The sequence below is a fragment of the Diadema antillarum genome, unplaced genomic scaffold (assembly GCF_040938485.1).
Source record: "Diadema antillarum isolate AM-2024a unplaced genomic scaffold, OU_Dant_1.0 seq00000870_RagTag, whole genome shotgun sequence".
Classification (NCBI taxonomy): Eukaryota; Metazoa; Echinodermata; class Echinoidea; order Diadematoida; family Diadematidae; genus Diadema; species Diadema antillarum.
In genome coordinates, this window is record NW_027271736.1 from 245,992 (window position 1) to 265,134 (window position 19,143).

The 19,143-nt window shown below is 38.8% G+C and overlaps 1 protein-coding gene across 1 annotated transcript in view; it reads left to right on the plus strand.

Annotated features, from left to right (window-relative positions):
- LOC139740623 (cubilin-like) overlaps nucleotides 1-19,143 on the plus strand; it is a 113,483-nt gene that overhangs the window by 18,336 nt on the left and 76,004 nt on the right. Inside the window, exons 3-9 of the mRNA XM_071651206.1 lie at nucleotides 389-535; nucleotides 2,321-2,359; nucleotides 4,170-4,271; nucleotides 14,276-14,379; nucleotides 15,460-15,589; nucleotides 17,755-17,929; nucleotides 18,526-18,651. Of these exons, the coding sequence (XP_071507307.1) occupies nucleotides 389-535; nucleotides 2,321-2,359; nucleotides 4,170-4,271; nucleotides 14,276-14,379; nucleotides 15,460-15,589; nucleotides 17,755-17,929; nucleotides 18,526-18,651 (823 nt within the window). The remainder of the gene's footprint in view (nucleotides 1-388; nucleotides 536-2,320; nucleotides 2,360-4,169; nucleotides 4,272-14,275; nucleotides 14,380-15,459; nucleotides 15,590-17,754; nucleotides 17,930-18,525; nucleotides 18,652-19,143) is intronic.

Sequence of the window (19,143 nt, forward strand, 5' to 3'; positions counted from 1 at the left end):
TTCATTAAAGGCATTTAATTTACCATTTGCATATATAAACAAAAACGCAGCATTAATGCTTTAAAATAGTTCTAAAATGTGAGTTAGGGATAGGAACAACCGCTGTAAAAATTTTGAATCAGTAAATGTACAAAATGTGAATAATAAGAGTCATAAAAATGTTTCCAAACTAAACCATCTACAGTTATGGTTTATTGAAAAAAAATACTGATATCTCCTTTTAATATATTTTAGGCTTTATTGCAAAAATCTTTATATGGTAGGATGTTTTGTGGTACAAATGACAGACGCATATGCATCAAATGTGATATCTTGAAAATTTTTTAAATCACTGCTCCCAAAGGTAATCTGGACCTTTAATCTTACAGTCTATTTTATCTCTTCTCAGGCCATGAACAACAAGGCTAATCTAGAAACGATGCGGAATGATGTAGATACATTGCAGTCCGCAACAGATTCCTTGACGACAAGAGTAACCAGCTTAGAGAACAACGGAGGTGGGGGAGGAGGAACTGACCCAGCCCTTGAAAGAAGGGTAAGTATAGGGGCTTTTTACATTTGCAAATTTTTGCTTAGTCCCGTACCAACAGTGGGGCTAAGGGGGGGGGGGGGGGGGCCTTAACCCCACCGTTGGTACCGGACTTTCCTTAGCCCACTTTCTGTTTACACTTGTTTTTGCCAAAGTGGGCTAGCCCCACCGATAATCCCATACTATCTGACCCTGCTTGTAAGAAACACAAGTGTAAAAAGGGCTGAAGTCCGACCCCCCACTGACCAATCAGAAACGAGGTAATCAAGTGCTGCCGATGGGTGCGTGTACTTGTACAGTGCACAGCCTAATCATGAATATTCATGTGGTTTGGAAAGTACGGGGCTAAGAAATACGAGTGTAAAAAGGTCAATTATCTCCTTAGCCCAGGACAAGAGCTTTTCTACGGGATTTATTGGCGAGTGTAAAAAGCTGAAACAATTGGTACGGGACTAGCGATAGTCCTGGGTCAGAGAAAGTACGGGGTTAAGAAACACAAGTGTAAAAAGGGCTTATGAGGTCTACATCGGCTTGTTTGGGCTTGTGAACTCAGAACACATTTTCATTGGCTTATACTAAATTCGAGATAAACACATTTTTTTTTTTCTTTTTGAAATGTCATTCTCATCAGCAGAAAAAGAAAATCATGATAAAAATCTGCTTGTTAATGCCATTACATCTTTTATTTAATAATTGCTTTGATCTGCACAGACCCACTGGACTGCAGTAGGTGTGTACTAAATAATAACAAATCAATGTATGTGATATCCATTTATATTATCTACTTACAGTCTGTTTGCAAATTTTGATGTGAAACAAGTTTTGTCTTTGGACTTTTATTTGGTGCTTTTTAACAAAAACGAAATTGAATTGAATTTGAATTTGAAAAATTTTCTTGCACAGAACAATAATTTTTTTTAAAATGCTTGTAATAAGTGTCAACCAAGCTCCCCCTTCCAACCCCAAGACAGAACTGATATTTACAATTTTAATGCAGTGGGATAGCTAATTAGGCCTACAGTTTGCAACCAGGTTGAATGCAGCTGTGCCAACTTGCAATATAATAGTGTTCTTTATCAGAGAGCAAAGCTAACACTCCAGGTATCTTGCTTGACAAGCGGAGATTTGTTGGGGTACATATTACTGGTATCTTTTTCTCACCGAAGAAGTTTGGTTAGGGTGAAGAGAGGTTGACATTATTCATGATAAGAGGTATGTCGTAAGATTACCCTTCTGTTTATCACAAGCAAGGCCTCTTCACACAAACATGAAATTCAAGGTGTATCAGGAATTGACGTTTTTGCTAAACAATTCAAAAACAGTTTATTCTTTTATGTGGAGAGAAAAAGAAAAAAAATGCTCATGATTGCAGTCCACAGCACAATACAAAAATCAGTCCATCATGATTTCTTTTGGAAACCCTCAATAATTAGCTTCGTACAGTTTTTGAGACCATTTAAGTGCTTTATCTTTTCACAGTGATGCTTATGGGAGCCTTTCCAAATGGTCTACTAGTCTTCTGAAATCAGACAGTAACTCCCACTGTATTTTTGGTCAGCTCCTGACCAGAGCTAAATTGGCCGCACTAAGCAGTAAAATTGTATTTAGTAACTATAGCAGAGCCGCGCCTGGCCCGAGCCAGAGAGTCACTGAAAGGGGTTGCATGAAGTCAGAGTTTCGTTTTTGACAGGAAAATATTCTCAAATGGCAATGCCTGATCCAATGTGCCTCATCTGCCCTCCATTAGCATGAACATGATGTGTGCAGTAACGGATTTGTATGATTCTACAGGTGGCTGACTTGGAGGAGGACTACTCAAACATGAACAGTGTAAGTACAAGTGTGAGCTACTTTACCCCTTTCCGGACCACACCCTAGAGTCCTTTTGACATATTGTAGGCAGAACTCTTGCCAATGACAGTGAAAGAGAAAATGAGGCATACATGTAGGCTGCATTCTGAGCCATTTTCATTGTTCTTTAAATACACAGTGTTCTTGTATCGTTTTGTGAAAGTTGTCAGCCCTGACAAGTTGTCAGTCTCTGATAATTTCAGTAAAATCCTTGGTTTTGATTGGCTGAGAAGCTCTGGTCACTGACTGTCACTATGGTAATTGTCAGAGACTGACAACTTGTCAGGGCTGACAACTTTCATGAAATAGTGCCCTGGACTAGTGGATGGGTAATTGTGCATTTGACAATCTAATGCACCAGTGGAATCAGGTAGAAGTTCATTTCAAAAAGCTGTAGAATGTGAACATACATGGTCTTCAAGTGATACCATAACAATCTCATGTTTTATATTAGACAGTGTAACATTTCATAGATATCATGCACATATTTGCTGATTGAGATGAAATGTGTGAACAGTGAGTGGAACTGAGAAGGGCATATTGACATCAGTTTCCCCCCCCCCCCAAAAAAAAGAAGACAACTCAATACTTACTCGTGTATTGTAGTATTATCTCATTACAGTGCTCCAGTTTAACTTCTTGTAGCTAAAGTACAAAGTTACTGAACTTGCACTGACCCAGCCTCTGAATATGAGGAAGTATTAAAGAAGCAAGAGACCATGAATAATGCAGACATTGAGCAGATATGAACACTCTCCTACCCCCAAGGCAATATGCAGGCCTATTTGCATGTTGTGTTTGCAAGCAACGCTGTCATAATTCACCTTGAGTATTTGCATTTATATGAATATTCTTGTTCTTGTTGTCAGTGGTCACTTTAAAACCAAAACATTGTTCTGGCACGCCTGCAAAAGTTGTCAAATTTCGCTCCCAAATGTGAAGGTATGCCTAAGAAATGTGCGGAATAACGCTGCAATAACAAGATATTCGATTGGTAACGACGAAAATGCGAATTATTAACCAAAAAGGTTCAGTCTCAGAACTTACCCAAACGGGGTCAGGCTAAACTCGGCCTCGGGGACAACTCGGCCTTGCTTTGACGGCAGGCTGAGTTGTCTTGGTTGTCCCTCTGGATTGTACAGTGTTGTACTATGGGATGGAGCGGCCTGTATAGCGCTTTGCGTTCTGGCTACTCGCAGTAATGGTCCGAGTTGCTACAACGCGCGCATCAAAAAAACCTCTTTGGCGTACATGCAAAATTAGTGTGCGCCTATCAAGCACCTCTAAAAACAATCAAAGATGCTTGATAAACAACAACAGCAACTTCAAAGACAGCGTGTCTCAGCAACTCAGTTGATGTGCGTATACGCTTGAGGACCGCGTGCTGTCCATTTGTTTTGTATAGGATTAGCACGCACTTTCCTGTCTGTTCAGTTAGGCCTCGTTTGGTATACAGTAGAATATGGCGATCACGAACTGCGTGTAAATTGTCTGAAATAGGGTCGAGTTTTCCCTGAGACCGAGTTAGTCTGGATCCTTCTGGAATAAAAGTCGGTCTACCAACTTTTATTTTTTATCTCAAAATACTCCAAAACTACTCATCATCCCAGCAAATCAAACTCTTCGATATATTGCAAGCAAATATGAAATGGTGCCAGACGGGTTCTCTAACCCTTACCAAAACCCTTACCAAAACTATGTTTTCACTTTAAGTATATTTGCATTTATATGAGTATTCATGATACATGGTCATGCGCACTGATTTGTTCTCATGTCTCTTCATCAACAGCTTTTGACCCAAGATGAATGTTCCAGTAATCCATGCTTGAATGGCGGCACATGCATTGACTTGTACAACAAGTACTCCTGCCTCTGTACACCTGCATGGCAGGTAAGGCATGCTGCTTTTAAGTGTGATGAAACTTTTTATAAACAAGGGGTCATTAAAGTATCTAAACTTTGTTTATTCATGTGTTACTGTCAAAACTTCCCTTGAAGTAGCAAACATACAGAAGTTGAGGTGGTAAGATTACTTTTTACCAGGGAGTGGGGTTCCACCTCCCTGCTTTGCTATAGTTTTAAGCATGGATTGGGTAGGAGGATGATATCTGTGATAGTAACTGTACATACCTGTTGTTTTAAAATGCTGTGACATTTTTCTCCACCATGTGATTTTAGTTATATCACCTTGAGTTGTGAGAAATTCACCTCTAGTCGGAATTTGTTTTGAATAGGATGAATAAAATCAAGAAAGCTGATACATGATAAATCGAAAATGTAAACAAAGTGAGATGATTGGTGGGAGAGTCACTGTGGTTTGACTGGCGACAAGATGAGTTTCTCACTAATTAGAAACCCCTTCAACTTCCCTGATATGTTCTTCTGATATTTTGGCAGTTACTGAATCTATGTATACATGTTTATCAGGAATGTGATAATGAACAAGTTCTTTGTAATTCTGACAACTCGCCACTTCGTCTGGCAACCTGGTATGTGATGCAGACTGCAAAATTTGATTATATATGTAAAAGTGTCTGTTCGTTATGCTCTCCTTATTTCTAGTTATCATTTATGTATCTGTTTAATCTATCATTACTATTTATTTGATCTATTTACTTATGTATATATTTGTATATTTATTTATTTATTTATTTGTTTGTTTATTTATTTATTTATTTATTTATTTATTTATTTATTTATTTATTTATTTATTTATTTATTTATTTATTTATTCATTCATTCATTCATTCATTCATTCATTCATTCATTCATTCATTCATTCATTCATTCATTCATTCATTCATTCATTCATTCATTCATTTTATTTTTTATTTTTACACAAGAGGTATTATCACATAATCAAGACAGGTCTGTTCAGGAGCCCATCAAATTTCTCATCACATGACTCTGATCTTAGCACTCTGTTTTTCTTTTGATTCCATTCATGTTAATATGGATTCCCCATTTGAAGTGCATTCTATAAAGGTTGATGGGAGTTCAGGGGGTTCAGTGCATGCTTTCTGCTTTGATTTTTGTGATTGGTGACCCCTCACATGTCCCAGGCAATACAGGACAGACATCCATCTTAAGAAAGTATTACAAAGAGATTCTTTTAGAGTACAGTAGGTAGAGAGTTTTACTCTCGCTATGGCCTGCTGTGTTTGTGTTTCTGCTTTACACTGTGGCTGTGTTTGTATGTGTATTTGTTGTGCATTTGCAGGTGTGTGTGTGTGTGTGTGTGTGTGTGTGTGCGTTTGGGAAAGAGAGGGAGAGGAGGGGGGATTGAAGGATGGAGAGAAAGAAAGAGAGGTCATATATTGTATGGCTAAAGTGGGACAATGCTAGCAGGCTTGCCTTGGAATAAAGCTCCAATTAATTCATTTGTCAATATGTGTTGTGGCAAATGTGGTATTAGCAGGCTCCTTTCTAGCTTAAGTTGGGAGTCATGGTGGTTGTCTGTTCATCGCAAATCTTGTCATCATGATTGTTAGAAAAGAAAAAAAAGTGTTCAATGGGTTTTCTTGGCACCAAGGCGAGGTATGCTTTGGTGTATGTATGTGTAGATGTGCTGGTAAGATTTTTTTTTTTTTTTTTTTTTTTGGGGGGGGGGGGGGGGAGGGACAACCGAAACAAACAATGGGAAGGGGAAGGAATTCCTTCAAGGTCAAGGGTGAGAGGTCACTGAACTTCAGGTAACAATGACTTTTTTTTTAGCATTAACTTGTGTAGTAAACATGTAGAGTGATGGGACTGTTCAATAGGCACCGAGTAATAGCTTTTCTTCTTTTTTTTTTAATCTGGCAAGAAGTGGCAGTGAGCCCTTATCATCCTCCCCCCCCCCCCCCCCCCTATAAGAGATTATAGTATCAGTATTAAACATTCTAAGCGTGAAGGGGTTGGGATACTTTCAAAAAATTTCAAAACAATGCTTGAACATCTGTGTCACAAATGATGAGGATTTGACACAAACTCTGCCATGATAAAGACAAGCTGTGTATAAAGTCCTCTTCAAAAAAAGAAAAAAGCAACACACAGACTGATAATCAAAACCTAAAGGGCTGTGATGTGTTTTGCTTTGCTGAAAATTTGTGTCTCCAAATTGCTGGAGTATTCACATGCATTAAAGATATTATTTACTACCATTTTCAGATGAAACAAAAACCCAGCTTTAGTGCTTCAAAGTAGTTCTAAAATGTGAGTTTGGGATAGAAATGACCAATGTAAAAATGTGAATCAGTATAATTAATGTTAAGTAATTGTTAAATATACAATATGCGAACAGTTATAATAAAAATGTTTCTAAACTATACTGTCTACAATTATGGTTTAGTGAGAAAAATATTAATATCTGCTTGTATTTTAGGTTTCATTGCAAAATTTTTGCATGGTAGGATGTTTTGTGATACAACTACACGTACACATATGCATCAAATGTGATATCTTGAACATTTTGTAAAATCACTCCTCCCAATGATAAACAGGACCTTTAAAGTATGGGCAACAGAGGGGATATATTCCTAGCTGTATGTACAATTGTAGGCTGTATGTTTCACTCTGGAAGAGAACACGTCTTCATGATTTCATTCAATTCAGTTCAATTTAATTTAATTTGATTTGATTTGATTTGATTTGATTTGATTTGATTTGATTTGATTTGATTTGATTTGATTTGATTTGATTTCAATTTCAATTTTCAAGCATTGATGTGGTAACACTTGCGTTTTTTGTATAGATCCTATCTATGTGTACATAAAATGAGAGTATGTGTGAGAGCATTCTCTGTTATCAGTCTGCCTGCCTTATTCAAAACATCTGTGAAGACTGTTAATGAAGAGTTTGAATGATTTACCACATCATCTTAGATGCTCAAAATGTATGTGAAGCAAAAGTTGTTCTCATTTTGGTTGTAAACCTTCTCTTTCTTCCAACCCTGTCCCTCCCTCTTCCCAGCTGCATGTAAATACAGGCTTGCTTTGAAATGTAGTCCTTCTGTGTGATCATACTGTTTTACTGTAGACAACAAGGGATTTCACAGAATTGCTATTACAGAGAAGACAACAGTGTCAAGAAAATTTGATCATAGGGATTTCCCCTGCTAGATGATATGAGTGCATGATACCTACTTCTCAAAACCTGTCTCAACCTGCAAGCAATGGCAGTTCGATCATTGGAGTCATCTGTCACCTGCTGGCATTCCGTGGGGTCCAAATGCTCTTTGACTTTCATGACGATTAGCAATGTCTGGAAACATTCCCATTTTGATGGACCGGCAATTGTTTGGTGCCCTCATGGTGGTTGCAGGGAATACTTCACCACTGTTTATAGATGAAGGGTAGTTCTGTTCCCATGGCAACGTGAGTGCTCATGACCTATAATGGTTCCTTTTGTGATGAGCTGTTGACATAAAATGCAGCGAATGCAAGTGATTCAGCTATGATGAAGTTTCTGTTTCCTGTGGAGTGGAAAATAAAGGTGTGAAGCTGACCTTCACTCCATTCGGACATCCCTTTTTCATTTTCTACCCTCCAAAGTGAGTTAAGGGCTTTTTACACTTGTGTTTCTTAACCCCGGACTTTCTCTGACCCAGGACTATCGTTAGTCCCGTACCAATTTTTTCAGCTTTTTACACTCGCCAATTAGTCCCGTACTATCTCTTGTCCGGGGCTAAGGAGAAAACTTACCTTTTTACACTTGTATTTCTTAGCCCCGGACTCTCCAAACCACATGAATATTCATAATTACGCTGTGTACTGTACACGTACACGCACGCACCGGCAGCACTTGATTACCTCGTTTCTGATTGGTCAGTGAGGGTCGGACTTCGTCTCCGTCGCTTAGCCCAGGATTATTTTTTCGTTCTGTTTACACTCACTTGCTTGGCACCGCAATTGCGGTGCTAGCACCGCAATTGCAGTGCTAACCCCTGCTATTTTGCAGGGCCAGATAGTACCGTACTATCGGTGGGGCTAGCCCACTTTGGCAAAAACGAGTGTAAACAGAAAGTGGGCTAAGGATAGTCCCGTACCAACGGTGGGGCTAAGGCCCCCCCTTAGCCCCACCGTTGGTCCGGGGCTAAGCAAAATTTTACAAGTGTAAAAAGCCCTTTAGAGTCCTGTACTTAATGGTGAATGTTCGGCTTGTTTACTGGTTAGCTATGGCACAATCAAATTTTTTCTTTCTGTTCAGCCAGTCGTGCAAAATTGAAATGAGTAGAAATTCTCATGTTTTGTTTATTTCAGTGACGCACTTTTCTCCCAGGTCTCCAATTTGTTTGAAGACAAAATTTCACCTGTTCTATTTTAAGCTATGAAGAAGAAAGAACAAGCCCTGTCTTTTGCATCAAACTATTTCATATTTGTAGTTTATGCAGTCAATTGATTTCTATTTACGGAAATATTTGTAGGCTTTCATAATTTGATTATGTATCATAGTGTTATACCCTCATCATCTAATTTTGTAGTGATTATGAGTGCTATTAATTTCTTTTAGTTAATAGTTACAAAAGTTATTCAAAAACAAAACAACACATGTTCATAGGCTTTCATAATTTCAGGAGAGTTGTGATGTATGTATGCTATATGTTATACCCTCATCATCTAATTCACATGTTTGATCTTGGCCGTATTTACTGTTTGTAATTCATGGAACTAAAAAGAAAAAAAATCCACCACTTATGTTGGATTATGAATATTGAAAATTCCACTATAAGACGTCTCTTTGATTTGTCAATATGAGCCTGAGCCTACATTGTCAATTTCCTGTTAGATTCTGTGCCTTACTTGCATTGTATATTTCCATTTTGTCGGGGTTGTTTCTCGTCACTGATTTTGTCTCACATTTCAAATACAGAATGCAAACTGTAAAGATGATTTCCATCAGTAGTTGCAGTAAGTGATTACATACATACCTGTACATAGATAGATAGATAGATAGATAGATAGATAGATAGATAGATACAGTAGATAGATAGATAGATACGGTAGATAGATAGACATAGATAGATAGATAGATAGATAGATAGATAGATAGATAGATAGATAGATACTTGGTAGGTAGATAGATAGATATTGTAGATCTAAATCTCTTACATACAGATAGGTAGATAACACACTGTTAATATATGTACACTTGTATATGACACAGCATTCTATATTAAATTTCTAGATCAGTTGTGAGAGCGAGTAGTTCTGTACTTGCCCAGAGAAAATGGACTTGATGCTTTGCAGCTTGATCTGAATATCATTGAAACATCATCAAGCACGAGGTGGTACCATGAAATCAGTGCTAATGTGTACCGAACACCCATTCCACAATAAACCAATTTATAGACCCTGTTACCAAAGATAACCGCCCCCTGGGGCCCGTTTCATAAAACTTGTCATCAGTGACAAATTGTCATAGATGTGACAAGCTACTGAAATCCTTGCATCTGATTGGCTGAGAGCAAATTTGTCATAGGAATGTGGCAGTTGTCACTGATAACAAGTTTCATGAAATGGGCCCCGGTGTCATATAATAGATGTGAAGCAAATAGAAAGCAGACATGTAGCTATGAACTCAGATGAACCAGATTTTATCATTCAGAGATTACATAGCATATGCCGTGACAATGCTCTCATCTTTAATTTACAGTGATGCAACTAGATAAGGCGCAGAGTGTATTTGATGAGAGCATCATAAAGTTGCATTGTTCCTCAGTGGGGACCATTGGGTCTAACTTTGCCAAGTTTATGACATTGCACAGACGTTTTTAAACTTTGCTGGGAAGGCTGCTGAAAGGGGACCAAGAGTTTTCACATGGTTTTTATGTTGTGACATGCAATCCATGCTACATCTTGATTGAGCTTGTCCCTTGGTGGATTTCAAATATGCTTGTAAAAAGCAAAATGGTTGCAAAAGATCAAAATGCTAATATTTTGTTTAAGGTTATCTGAAAATATGCAACTGCAAAATTGCTGATGATGGCAAAAGGGCATCTAGCGATAATGACGATAGTTGTAATAGTAGCAGCAGTACATAACAATACGTAGTGGGCAGTAGTGTAGTAGTGGTAGTTAGAATATAGAACTGGAAGTATTAGGAACAGTAATAATGATATGAAGATGAATTATGAACAATACCAGTCACAATGAAGATAACAAGGAAGAAGACACTGGACACTCTCAGTATTGGTAAAAAATTACATCATGATCACATTTTTGCTCTTGTTACTACATTTCCTCATTTATGAAACCCTGCATTGAAGAGGTTACGTGAAATATTGTAGGTCTCATAAGATGCAATAGTCAAGTGGGGAAATACTTCGTTAGACAGTTATGCAATACTTTATCCTCCACTAGAGAGAGAGCAAACACAGAAAAGGGGGTGGTTCCCAGAATACAATACCAGGACCTTCTCCAGAACCTGTCTGCCCCAGACCTCAAGGGGAACGGAATGTCCACAGGCTGGTCATTAAAGATATCTGCTCATGTTGACAATATACCTTTCTTATCTCTCCACAGCAATTTAGAGTTACAAGAAACAAGAGTTCACTGAAAAGGGATTAGCCTATCCCACCCTGTATTTAAATCCTACCATGTGTTTGGATGTCAGAAGGTGATAACTGGGTATATCCAAAATCAACATCCTTGTGTTTTGCCGCAACTTCATAGAATGGTCATTAGCTCTTATGTGATGCATGGGTGACTTGTACGTGCTGTGTCTGATCTGTACTGCTCTGGCACCGGTATTGGTGAAATGCTGAAAATACTTTGTGACCTCATTTTGCATGCTACCCTCTTCCCCAGCATTGCGCAAACATGTCATTAGTAACGTTCAGACGGGAGCCCTTAACCTCGAAGTTAGGAAACTTCGAGGTTAGAGCTTGTAGTTAGGGACCGTGAAGACGCACTCGTAGTTAGCAAACCTCGAGGTTTGCTCGATGTTTCGAGCCACGAGAAATCTTATGGTTAGCGCTCTAACCACGAGCCGCGGGGGGTCCCCACTCGTAGTTAAGCACCGTGTGGACACAAAAAACAACGAACTCGAAGTTAAGAGTGACCTCGCCGTAAACTCCAGCCCCCACAATTTCCCTCTGCTTCCGGGTCAACCTCCCAAACGTACACCACAAATACACTACACGTGAAAAACCTATGACGCACGACACAACAACATCATCTTTTCTTCCCATGCGCTTGATCTCTGAAACTGAACACGTCGAACTCGCTACTGTATTCTATATTCTTCTCCGACGCTAAAAAAAATGTTTTCGACGAATATCTTCATAAAGGCATAAAGTCATCAGTGCAGTGCTATCTCTGCATACCATGACAGAGAAAAAGAGTACCTGTAAGCGAGTCCGACAGGGTTGGACTAAAGAATAAATAGACGCCTTGTTAGCAGCGTGGGCTGAAACTTCCGGTTTAGTGGTTTTAACATCGAGTGGGACCCACTCGTAGTTACGGGGGGCAGAAACTTAACCTCGAGGTTTCGTAACCTCGAGGTTAAGATTCGTCGTGTGGACACACGTCGTAGTTAGGGGGCAAGAGCTAAACCTCGAGGTTTCCTAACCTCGAGGTTAAGGCCTGCCGTCTGAACGTAACTAATGTAACAATTTACCCCAGTCTCCAATACTGCATACGGCAAATATTTCGCAAGGTCTTTATTTTTGCAAATTTCGCAAGTCAGTTGCTATTTGCGAAATTAAAGACATGTGAAAATAAAGACATGTGAAAATATTGACACTGATCACAATATGAATGTGATGTATGTGTTTACATTTCTCCGTTCAGTGCATGACTCCACTCGCGAAATAGTTGGGAAGTCCCGATTTGCAAAAATCTAGACGCGCTTAATATATAGCATTCTATTTTTGTGTGATCTCCACCTGGAAAGTGACCAAAAAGGAAGTGAATGGGAGGTTCATGTCAAAAGGTATATCATGAAATTAAACATGAACGTGCTCTGAATTTGATTTTATACCAATCTCAGTGAGGGCAATACTTCTTGTGTCTCCTATATTATTGCAAGCTTTGAAAAATGGAAAAGTGTTCACATTTGCAATTTTTCAAGGACACTGTTGGCAGGACATGATGCAAGAATATATTTTCAAAGGAGAGAGAGAGAGAGACACCCTAATTTTCTGAAAGTCCAGCTACACGTGTCACTTCACTAGGCAAAGAACGAGTTTATGCTAAGAAGTTTGGTGTGACGGGCAGGCGAACAATGGCATACACACTATGCAGCTGATAAATCAGCTGATGACATTGTTGTGTTTACATCAGTTGTTACAAACTCTTCAGTCAGCTTGTTGAATCACCACAACACAATACAAGTAATCAATTGGCATCTCATTTTTCTACTCTCAAGATGTTCTTTCCTCCCTTGTTTTAGTCCTGGGTGCTGGACTTGTGTTTTTAAAAGTGGGTCAGAGAGCTGTACAGTTTTAACAGGCAATATACCATCAGAATGAATATCCTTCCTAGCAAATGCGTTAGAAGCAAGAAGTTTGTTGTTGTTGTTTTTTTCTGGTTGGGTAACACTTTAGATTATTCAATTGCAGCAGGTGGTCGCAGCTTCGTGAGTTGTATTGTGGTATCTGGAAGCTCAAATCTGGTTAAATCTCCACGTTCAGTCATCTCACGGCGAGTAGGATTAGGAGACATGCATGCCAGCAGGAATTCCTTTTCAAGGTGCTGGTCTGATCTTTGTCATGCTAGGTCAAGCACAGCTCAACTCATTCTCAAAGAGAGTATAAGGACCCTGTACTGTACTTGCATACTGCATCTATGACTTGGAAATCTTGGCACATTAGTTGCTCGTGCTGTGGTTGTTGTAGTGTGTGTAGCAGTTGTGATACACAATCAGTATAAACTTTCGAGGCAGCAAACCTTTGCTTGATATGTTTTTTTTCCCCCCATTAACTAATTGTGTGTGAGTGCAATAATACACCATATTCAAGTTGGCTCCACTGTTTGGAGTAAATTCACACAAACAATTTTGTGGGGGTTTGATGAAAATTGGGCTTGTCATAAGTTGTGAAATTTCCAGTGCTTTTATGAATCAGAATATCATGTACAACCACATATTCAAATTGGCAGTGGTATTTTCATCTCGTCCAAATTTCCCTATTGAACTGTGAATAAATCCTTACTAGAATTCCTTCTTTGACATGAAATCAATATAAATGAGATCATATCATCCAAATTTGCACTATATTTTAGTCTTTTAAGTATTTTGGTTAGTGATTTATGGATGAGCTCGTTGCATGATTTTTACATCTTCCATGGACTGGTAATGCCTAGTGTGGTTCTGCTGACTGTGTGTGACACTGAGATCACTTGTGTAGTGTGTGTGTGTGATGAGCTCTGGTGTTATATTGCTGCTGTACTGCTGAGCTCATTGTTGCTATTAAATTCTCTTCCATAAAGCAATAAAAATCATTTTTATTGACTTTTTGATAACCCAGGTGAGAGTGCTGCAAGAAAAAAAAATCAGCAAAATGGCAGATTTCTATATGGTACCCCAGGGTACCAAAACAGCATCTTATGTAGATGTTTGGCAGGGCTGCACACTAACCCATTTTTTCTCCTGATCCAACCTGTCCCGTCGGACCATTAGATACCTATTTTTTTTTCATTTTTTTTTACAGGTCTGAACGTGGAATTTACTGGATCTGTTTGTTTTTTATTTATTAATTTATTTATTTATTTTTGGGGGGGCTAGTTATGACAATATTATTTTGTTTTTATACCGGTCATGATGCCGGACCAGTAAATTTGGCAATTCCTTAAAAGTTTACTGGCCCGACAGTGATTTTACTGGTCTCAGACCATTGGACTGGTGCCAATGTTAAGCGTTACGTTTGAGAATAAGTATTTGAACACTCAATAATTGATATTGATGTATTTGATCCAGGGAACCCGATGTGAACAAGATGTGAATGAATGCAGCACCATAGTGGGAACTGTGAATGACTGTCAGAATGGAGGATCCTGTGTCAACCAACAAGGGAGTTACAGGTGCCTTTCTCAGTTTGACTTATACCCCTTTCAGTAACTCCTCTGGCTCGGGCCAGGCCCAAGCTAAGTCATAAAATTTTGAGTGTATGAATGGGTCGGGCCAAAGTGGCCCGCTCTAGGAGCGGGCTATTTTGGCGCTGCTGAAGCGAGCACCAGGCACAGGCCAGGCTTGGGCCTGGCTCGGGCCTGGTGCCGATTGAAGATTGAACGATAGCATCCCCAATCTCGGGCCAAAATTCCTTGCACGGTCAAAGGGCACAATTACCTGGCCGTGCCCTCTGCTTGAGTGCGCGTTCAGTTACCATGGTAGTGGCTGAGTTCATGAATGGGTCATCATAGAAGTAGCGCAGCCCTGCTATAGTTACCGAACGCAATTTTTACTGTTTGGCGCGGGCCAAATTAGCTTGGGCCAGGAGCTGGCCAAAAATGCATGAGTTACTGAAAGGGGTATTGTATTGGTCTCATTTCCCTGCTCAACTATGCTATCCCATTATGATCAATTATTTCATGTCAATCAATTTGGGGATTTTTTTTTTTTCATAAACACACAGTAAACTATTTTTTTTGTTTGTTTGTTTTTTAGATATTGTTACTGTATTCTGGTCATTCAACATTCTGGTGTAATGTGTGATTGTTTGTGATGCAGTACTCAGCACTCAGTTCTGTGAACTACAACTATACCAATATTTCCTCTCAAGTAGTAGCATGCTATAAAATCATCTGTTTGCTCAGACTGTTTGGATGAAACTCTACTCACGTTTCCAAATCATATTTGATTATGCACTTAGAAAGACTTGCGGCCTGTAGGTTGACTTTCAACAGATTTTTTCCTGTGTTACAATGTAGTCAATGGCAGCATCATACAATTGTACTGACCCGACTTTTCAGATCTTACCAGTGTAAGAGTTTTTTTTTTTTTTTTCAGGTCTGACGTTTTATGCAGCAGCCCCCTAATGTGGGTGAATAGTTGATGCCATTGGAAACAATGCATAAAATGCATTAGATTCCTTTTAAAAAATGGACTTTTTAAAGCAAAATAATAATGTATGGTTACATGTACTTTATCTATTTTCCTCCTAGTTGTGATTGTACACCAGACTACTATGGAGCTCTGTGCACCATGCAATATGATGACTGCAACTCAAACTCTGTAGCCAATGTTTGCAACCATGGTTACTGTGTTAATCTCCCGCGCCTGCTTGATGGTGTGGTGAGTAGTCAATAGGATATTTTTGTTGCATTTTGTTTTGTGCTTTCTGCTTTCTGATATAAACCTTAAGTTATTTACTATCCATTTATTTATTTATTTATTTATTTATTTATTTCACATATTTTGAAAGGGTTGCTTGCTCAGCAATGTCTGGTTTTCAGCAAGGCCCTTTTTAAAAACAACACATAAAATGTACGATACAGAAAATTAAAATTGCATGAATAATATACACATTTAGCTGTAAAATGTTACAGAATATATAAATCATTAAACAACAATTAAAGCTGAATACAACAATTCAATGGACATTATTAGACATCATAGATGAACTGTAAAATCATCAATATATATATACATATGTAACTGCAATGAAATAACACAATTTCAATTCAATTAAAAAGACAAGTGAAATTACAAATCTGCGAATCCTATGGTAATGTACTGAAGAGCTACGATCATGTAGATGTTGTTTGTGTATGTGTGTGTATGTGTATATGTGTGCGTTGTATGTGTGTGTGTGTGTGTGTGTTTGTGTGTGTATGCGTGTATGTGTATGTAGGTTTGTAAGTACGATGAGTGTTTGAGTATGTAGGTGCATTGCGCGGCAAGAGCTTAAAAAAGGCAACATTATACAAGTACAAAATAAATGCAACGTAAAGGACATGACTGACGAGATTGTTACACTGAGCTGGGGTACATATAGTTTTGTTTTGTTTTTTTTTAGTTTGACATTACAGTAGAGATGTAACACGACCCAACTCACTCTTAAATATGGTAAGCGAATTTGCATTTCGACATTCATCAGGAAGAGAGTTCCATAGTTCTCCTCCGATATTAATGAAGGTTTTTTGATAAAAATTTGTTTTACACAGTGGCTTCCTTAATAACTTTCTGTTTGAATTGCGGGTTATCCGCAGAGATACATTGTCGTTAAAGCAGAACCTTTCACACAATATTGATGGAGCAATGCTATTCACACATTTGTACATCATAATGGCGATATTTTTCTCAAATAGTGTTTTGAGAGTACACCACCCGAGGTTTTGTAAGACTTGATCAGATGGGGTATCCCAAGTATATCCACTAACCATATAACCAGCACGTTTATGCAATTTGTTTATAGTAGTATGGTTAGATTCGGATCTTAAAGACCAAAGAGTTGAGCAGTACATTGCATGGGGTAGAACAAACCCCCAGTATAATCTGCTTAATTGGTTCGGGGTAAATAAATGCTTTATTCGTCTAATCATGCCGAGCTTTTGTTGCATAACTTTCACTGTAGCATTAACGTGGTGTTTAAAGCTCAACGTTTCGTCAATAACAACACCAAGACATTTGCTTTGTTCTACACAATCCAATTCTATATTATCTATTCTAACTTTCAATTTTTTCCTTTGTAACGTATTTAATCTTTGCCGGGAACCTACTAACATTACCTTTGTTTTTTGCGTATTCAATACTAACTTGTTTTTTGTCCATTTTTGTCCATTCAAGTATCTTAACAACAATTGCATTAGATTGGATGGCATTGATTAGGATACCACAAAACCTGCTCCTTCTGAAGATAAATTGTTTTTTTGGTGTGTTTTGTTTTGTTTTTTTGGTGTGTTTGTTTGTCTGTTTGTTTTGTTTTGATTTTGGTGATGCATTGGAGCAAAGACAAGCAATACCCACATGTGTGATGCTACATAGGCATATTGGCCTGTGGTGGAAATTATGTGCAATTCTCTAATCAATGCTGAAATATTATCATTGTTTTCCTTGCTCATTCTTGCCAGGGAAACATTTTTTTCTGACTTTTTACTGGTCCACGATTAACAAGCTAGTGATGGGGTCAAGATTCAATGAAAGTCTGATTTTCCTCCAAAAAATGTTTTTTTTTTTTTTTTTCAGGATATTCCGTCTGTTGTTTTTTTACGTCAAAAATTAGCATCTCTAAGGTATTTTACCTCATTAACAGTCAATCATTTCTCTGAGATATATAAGTGAGAATCAAAATTAACTTTTTACCTAAAAAAAAAAAGAAGAATGTTTCTGGAATACTTTATCAAGGATAAAATAAATTTTATGTCACATCCTTTTTTTTTTTTTTTTTCAATTTCAACATTTTGAGTTCCTTGAGACAAATCTTGAAGTCACATCTCATTTCTCTTCCCATCTTCCAGGCAAACTTTGACTGCATTTGCTTTGATGGATGGCAGAAAGACAGCAGCTCCTCCAACCCAGCCTGCAGCGTGGACGTGGACGAGTGCAATGACAGGGAGTACCCCTGCTCCTCCGAGCCCCTGGTGTCGTGCACCAACGTGGATGGCTCCTACTACTGCGGAAACTGTCCCACAGGTGTGCAGGATGGTGGGGGAGGGGGCGGGGGATGGGCGAAGTGGAGGGGGGTGGGTGGGGTTGGCGAAGGTGAGGGGGAAAGGAGGGAGGGACAGAAAAGAGTGCAGTCAACCTCTCTATATGAGAGATGACTCAAAATCACAAATGACAAATGCTCCTTTGTATGAAATACAGGTAATGGGGTGAGTGGCTTTCACGAGAATAAGTCACTTCAAAAAAGTCCAAATTGTTGAAACCTAGTGACAGTGTAGACTATTACTTTTTAATGAGTACTACCCAAACTAAAATCTACTCCAGTCAGGGAATGTAACTTAGAAAATTCAGATCCATCCTGTTTCTGTGAGTTACAATATCATCGTTATCATCGTAGTGTAAATAGTGCCGGGTATGAAAATTCCACTTCTCATTGCCAAAATGTAACATCGGCTGAAGAATACCCCTCCGTGTTCCTTGTTTGTCATTTACACTGAGTTTTAAGAAACGTGATGTCTGTCCTAAATGTCCTTCGAAGGAATCAAATGGATTATTCTCTCTATATTTGAATTAGTTTTGTCAAGCACATGGATGATGTCTCCGTCTTTCATTCTTGTTGCTAGGTTACGATGGCAATGGCCATCAGTGTCTTGATGTCAATGAATGCCAGACCAACAATGGGGGCTGCTCCTCTCTGGTGCAATGCACCAACACCATGGGCTCTCGTGTTTGTGGGCCATGCCCAGTAGGTAAGTGGGACGGACCACAGTAGATTAATCAGTGGATTTTTTTTTTTTTTTTTTTTTTTTTTTTAGATTACTGTTGCATACATCTTCATTGCCATTCTGTGTGCTGTTACTAATGCAAATATTTGGGGAGCTGCTGTTGCTCAGTGGAAAATACCACAGACTATCTATCAGTAGGTCCCTGGTTCAAATCCCCTGCCTGCAGTGGATGTACCCCAAGGCAAGATACTTTACCCCCATTGCACTGTCCTTTTGAGGGAGACCTTAGGCTTAATCGTCATGTGGTTGTTTGCTTAGAAGCATACATAGTGACCCTAGCTGCCTCGTTAAGCAGAATGATAATACAAATACAGATTCTACATGCAAATTGAAAATGGGGCTATGAGCTACATGTAGCTCAGTGGCTTGTGTGTCTGCCATGTAGTGAAAGAGGCCCCAATTAGAAGCCCAGTCAGTCCAGCCGAGCAGCATGTCCCACAAAAAGGACATAGAAGA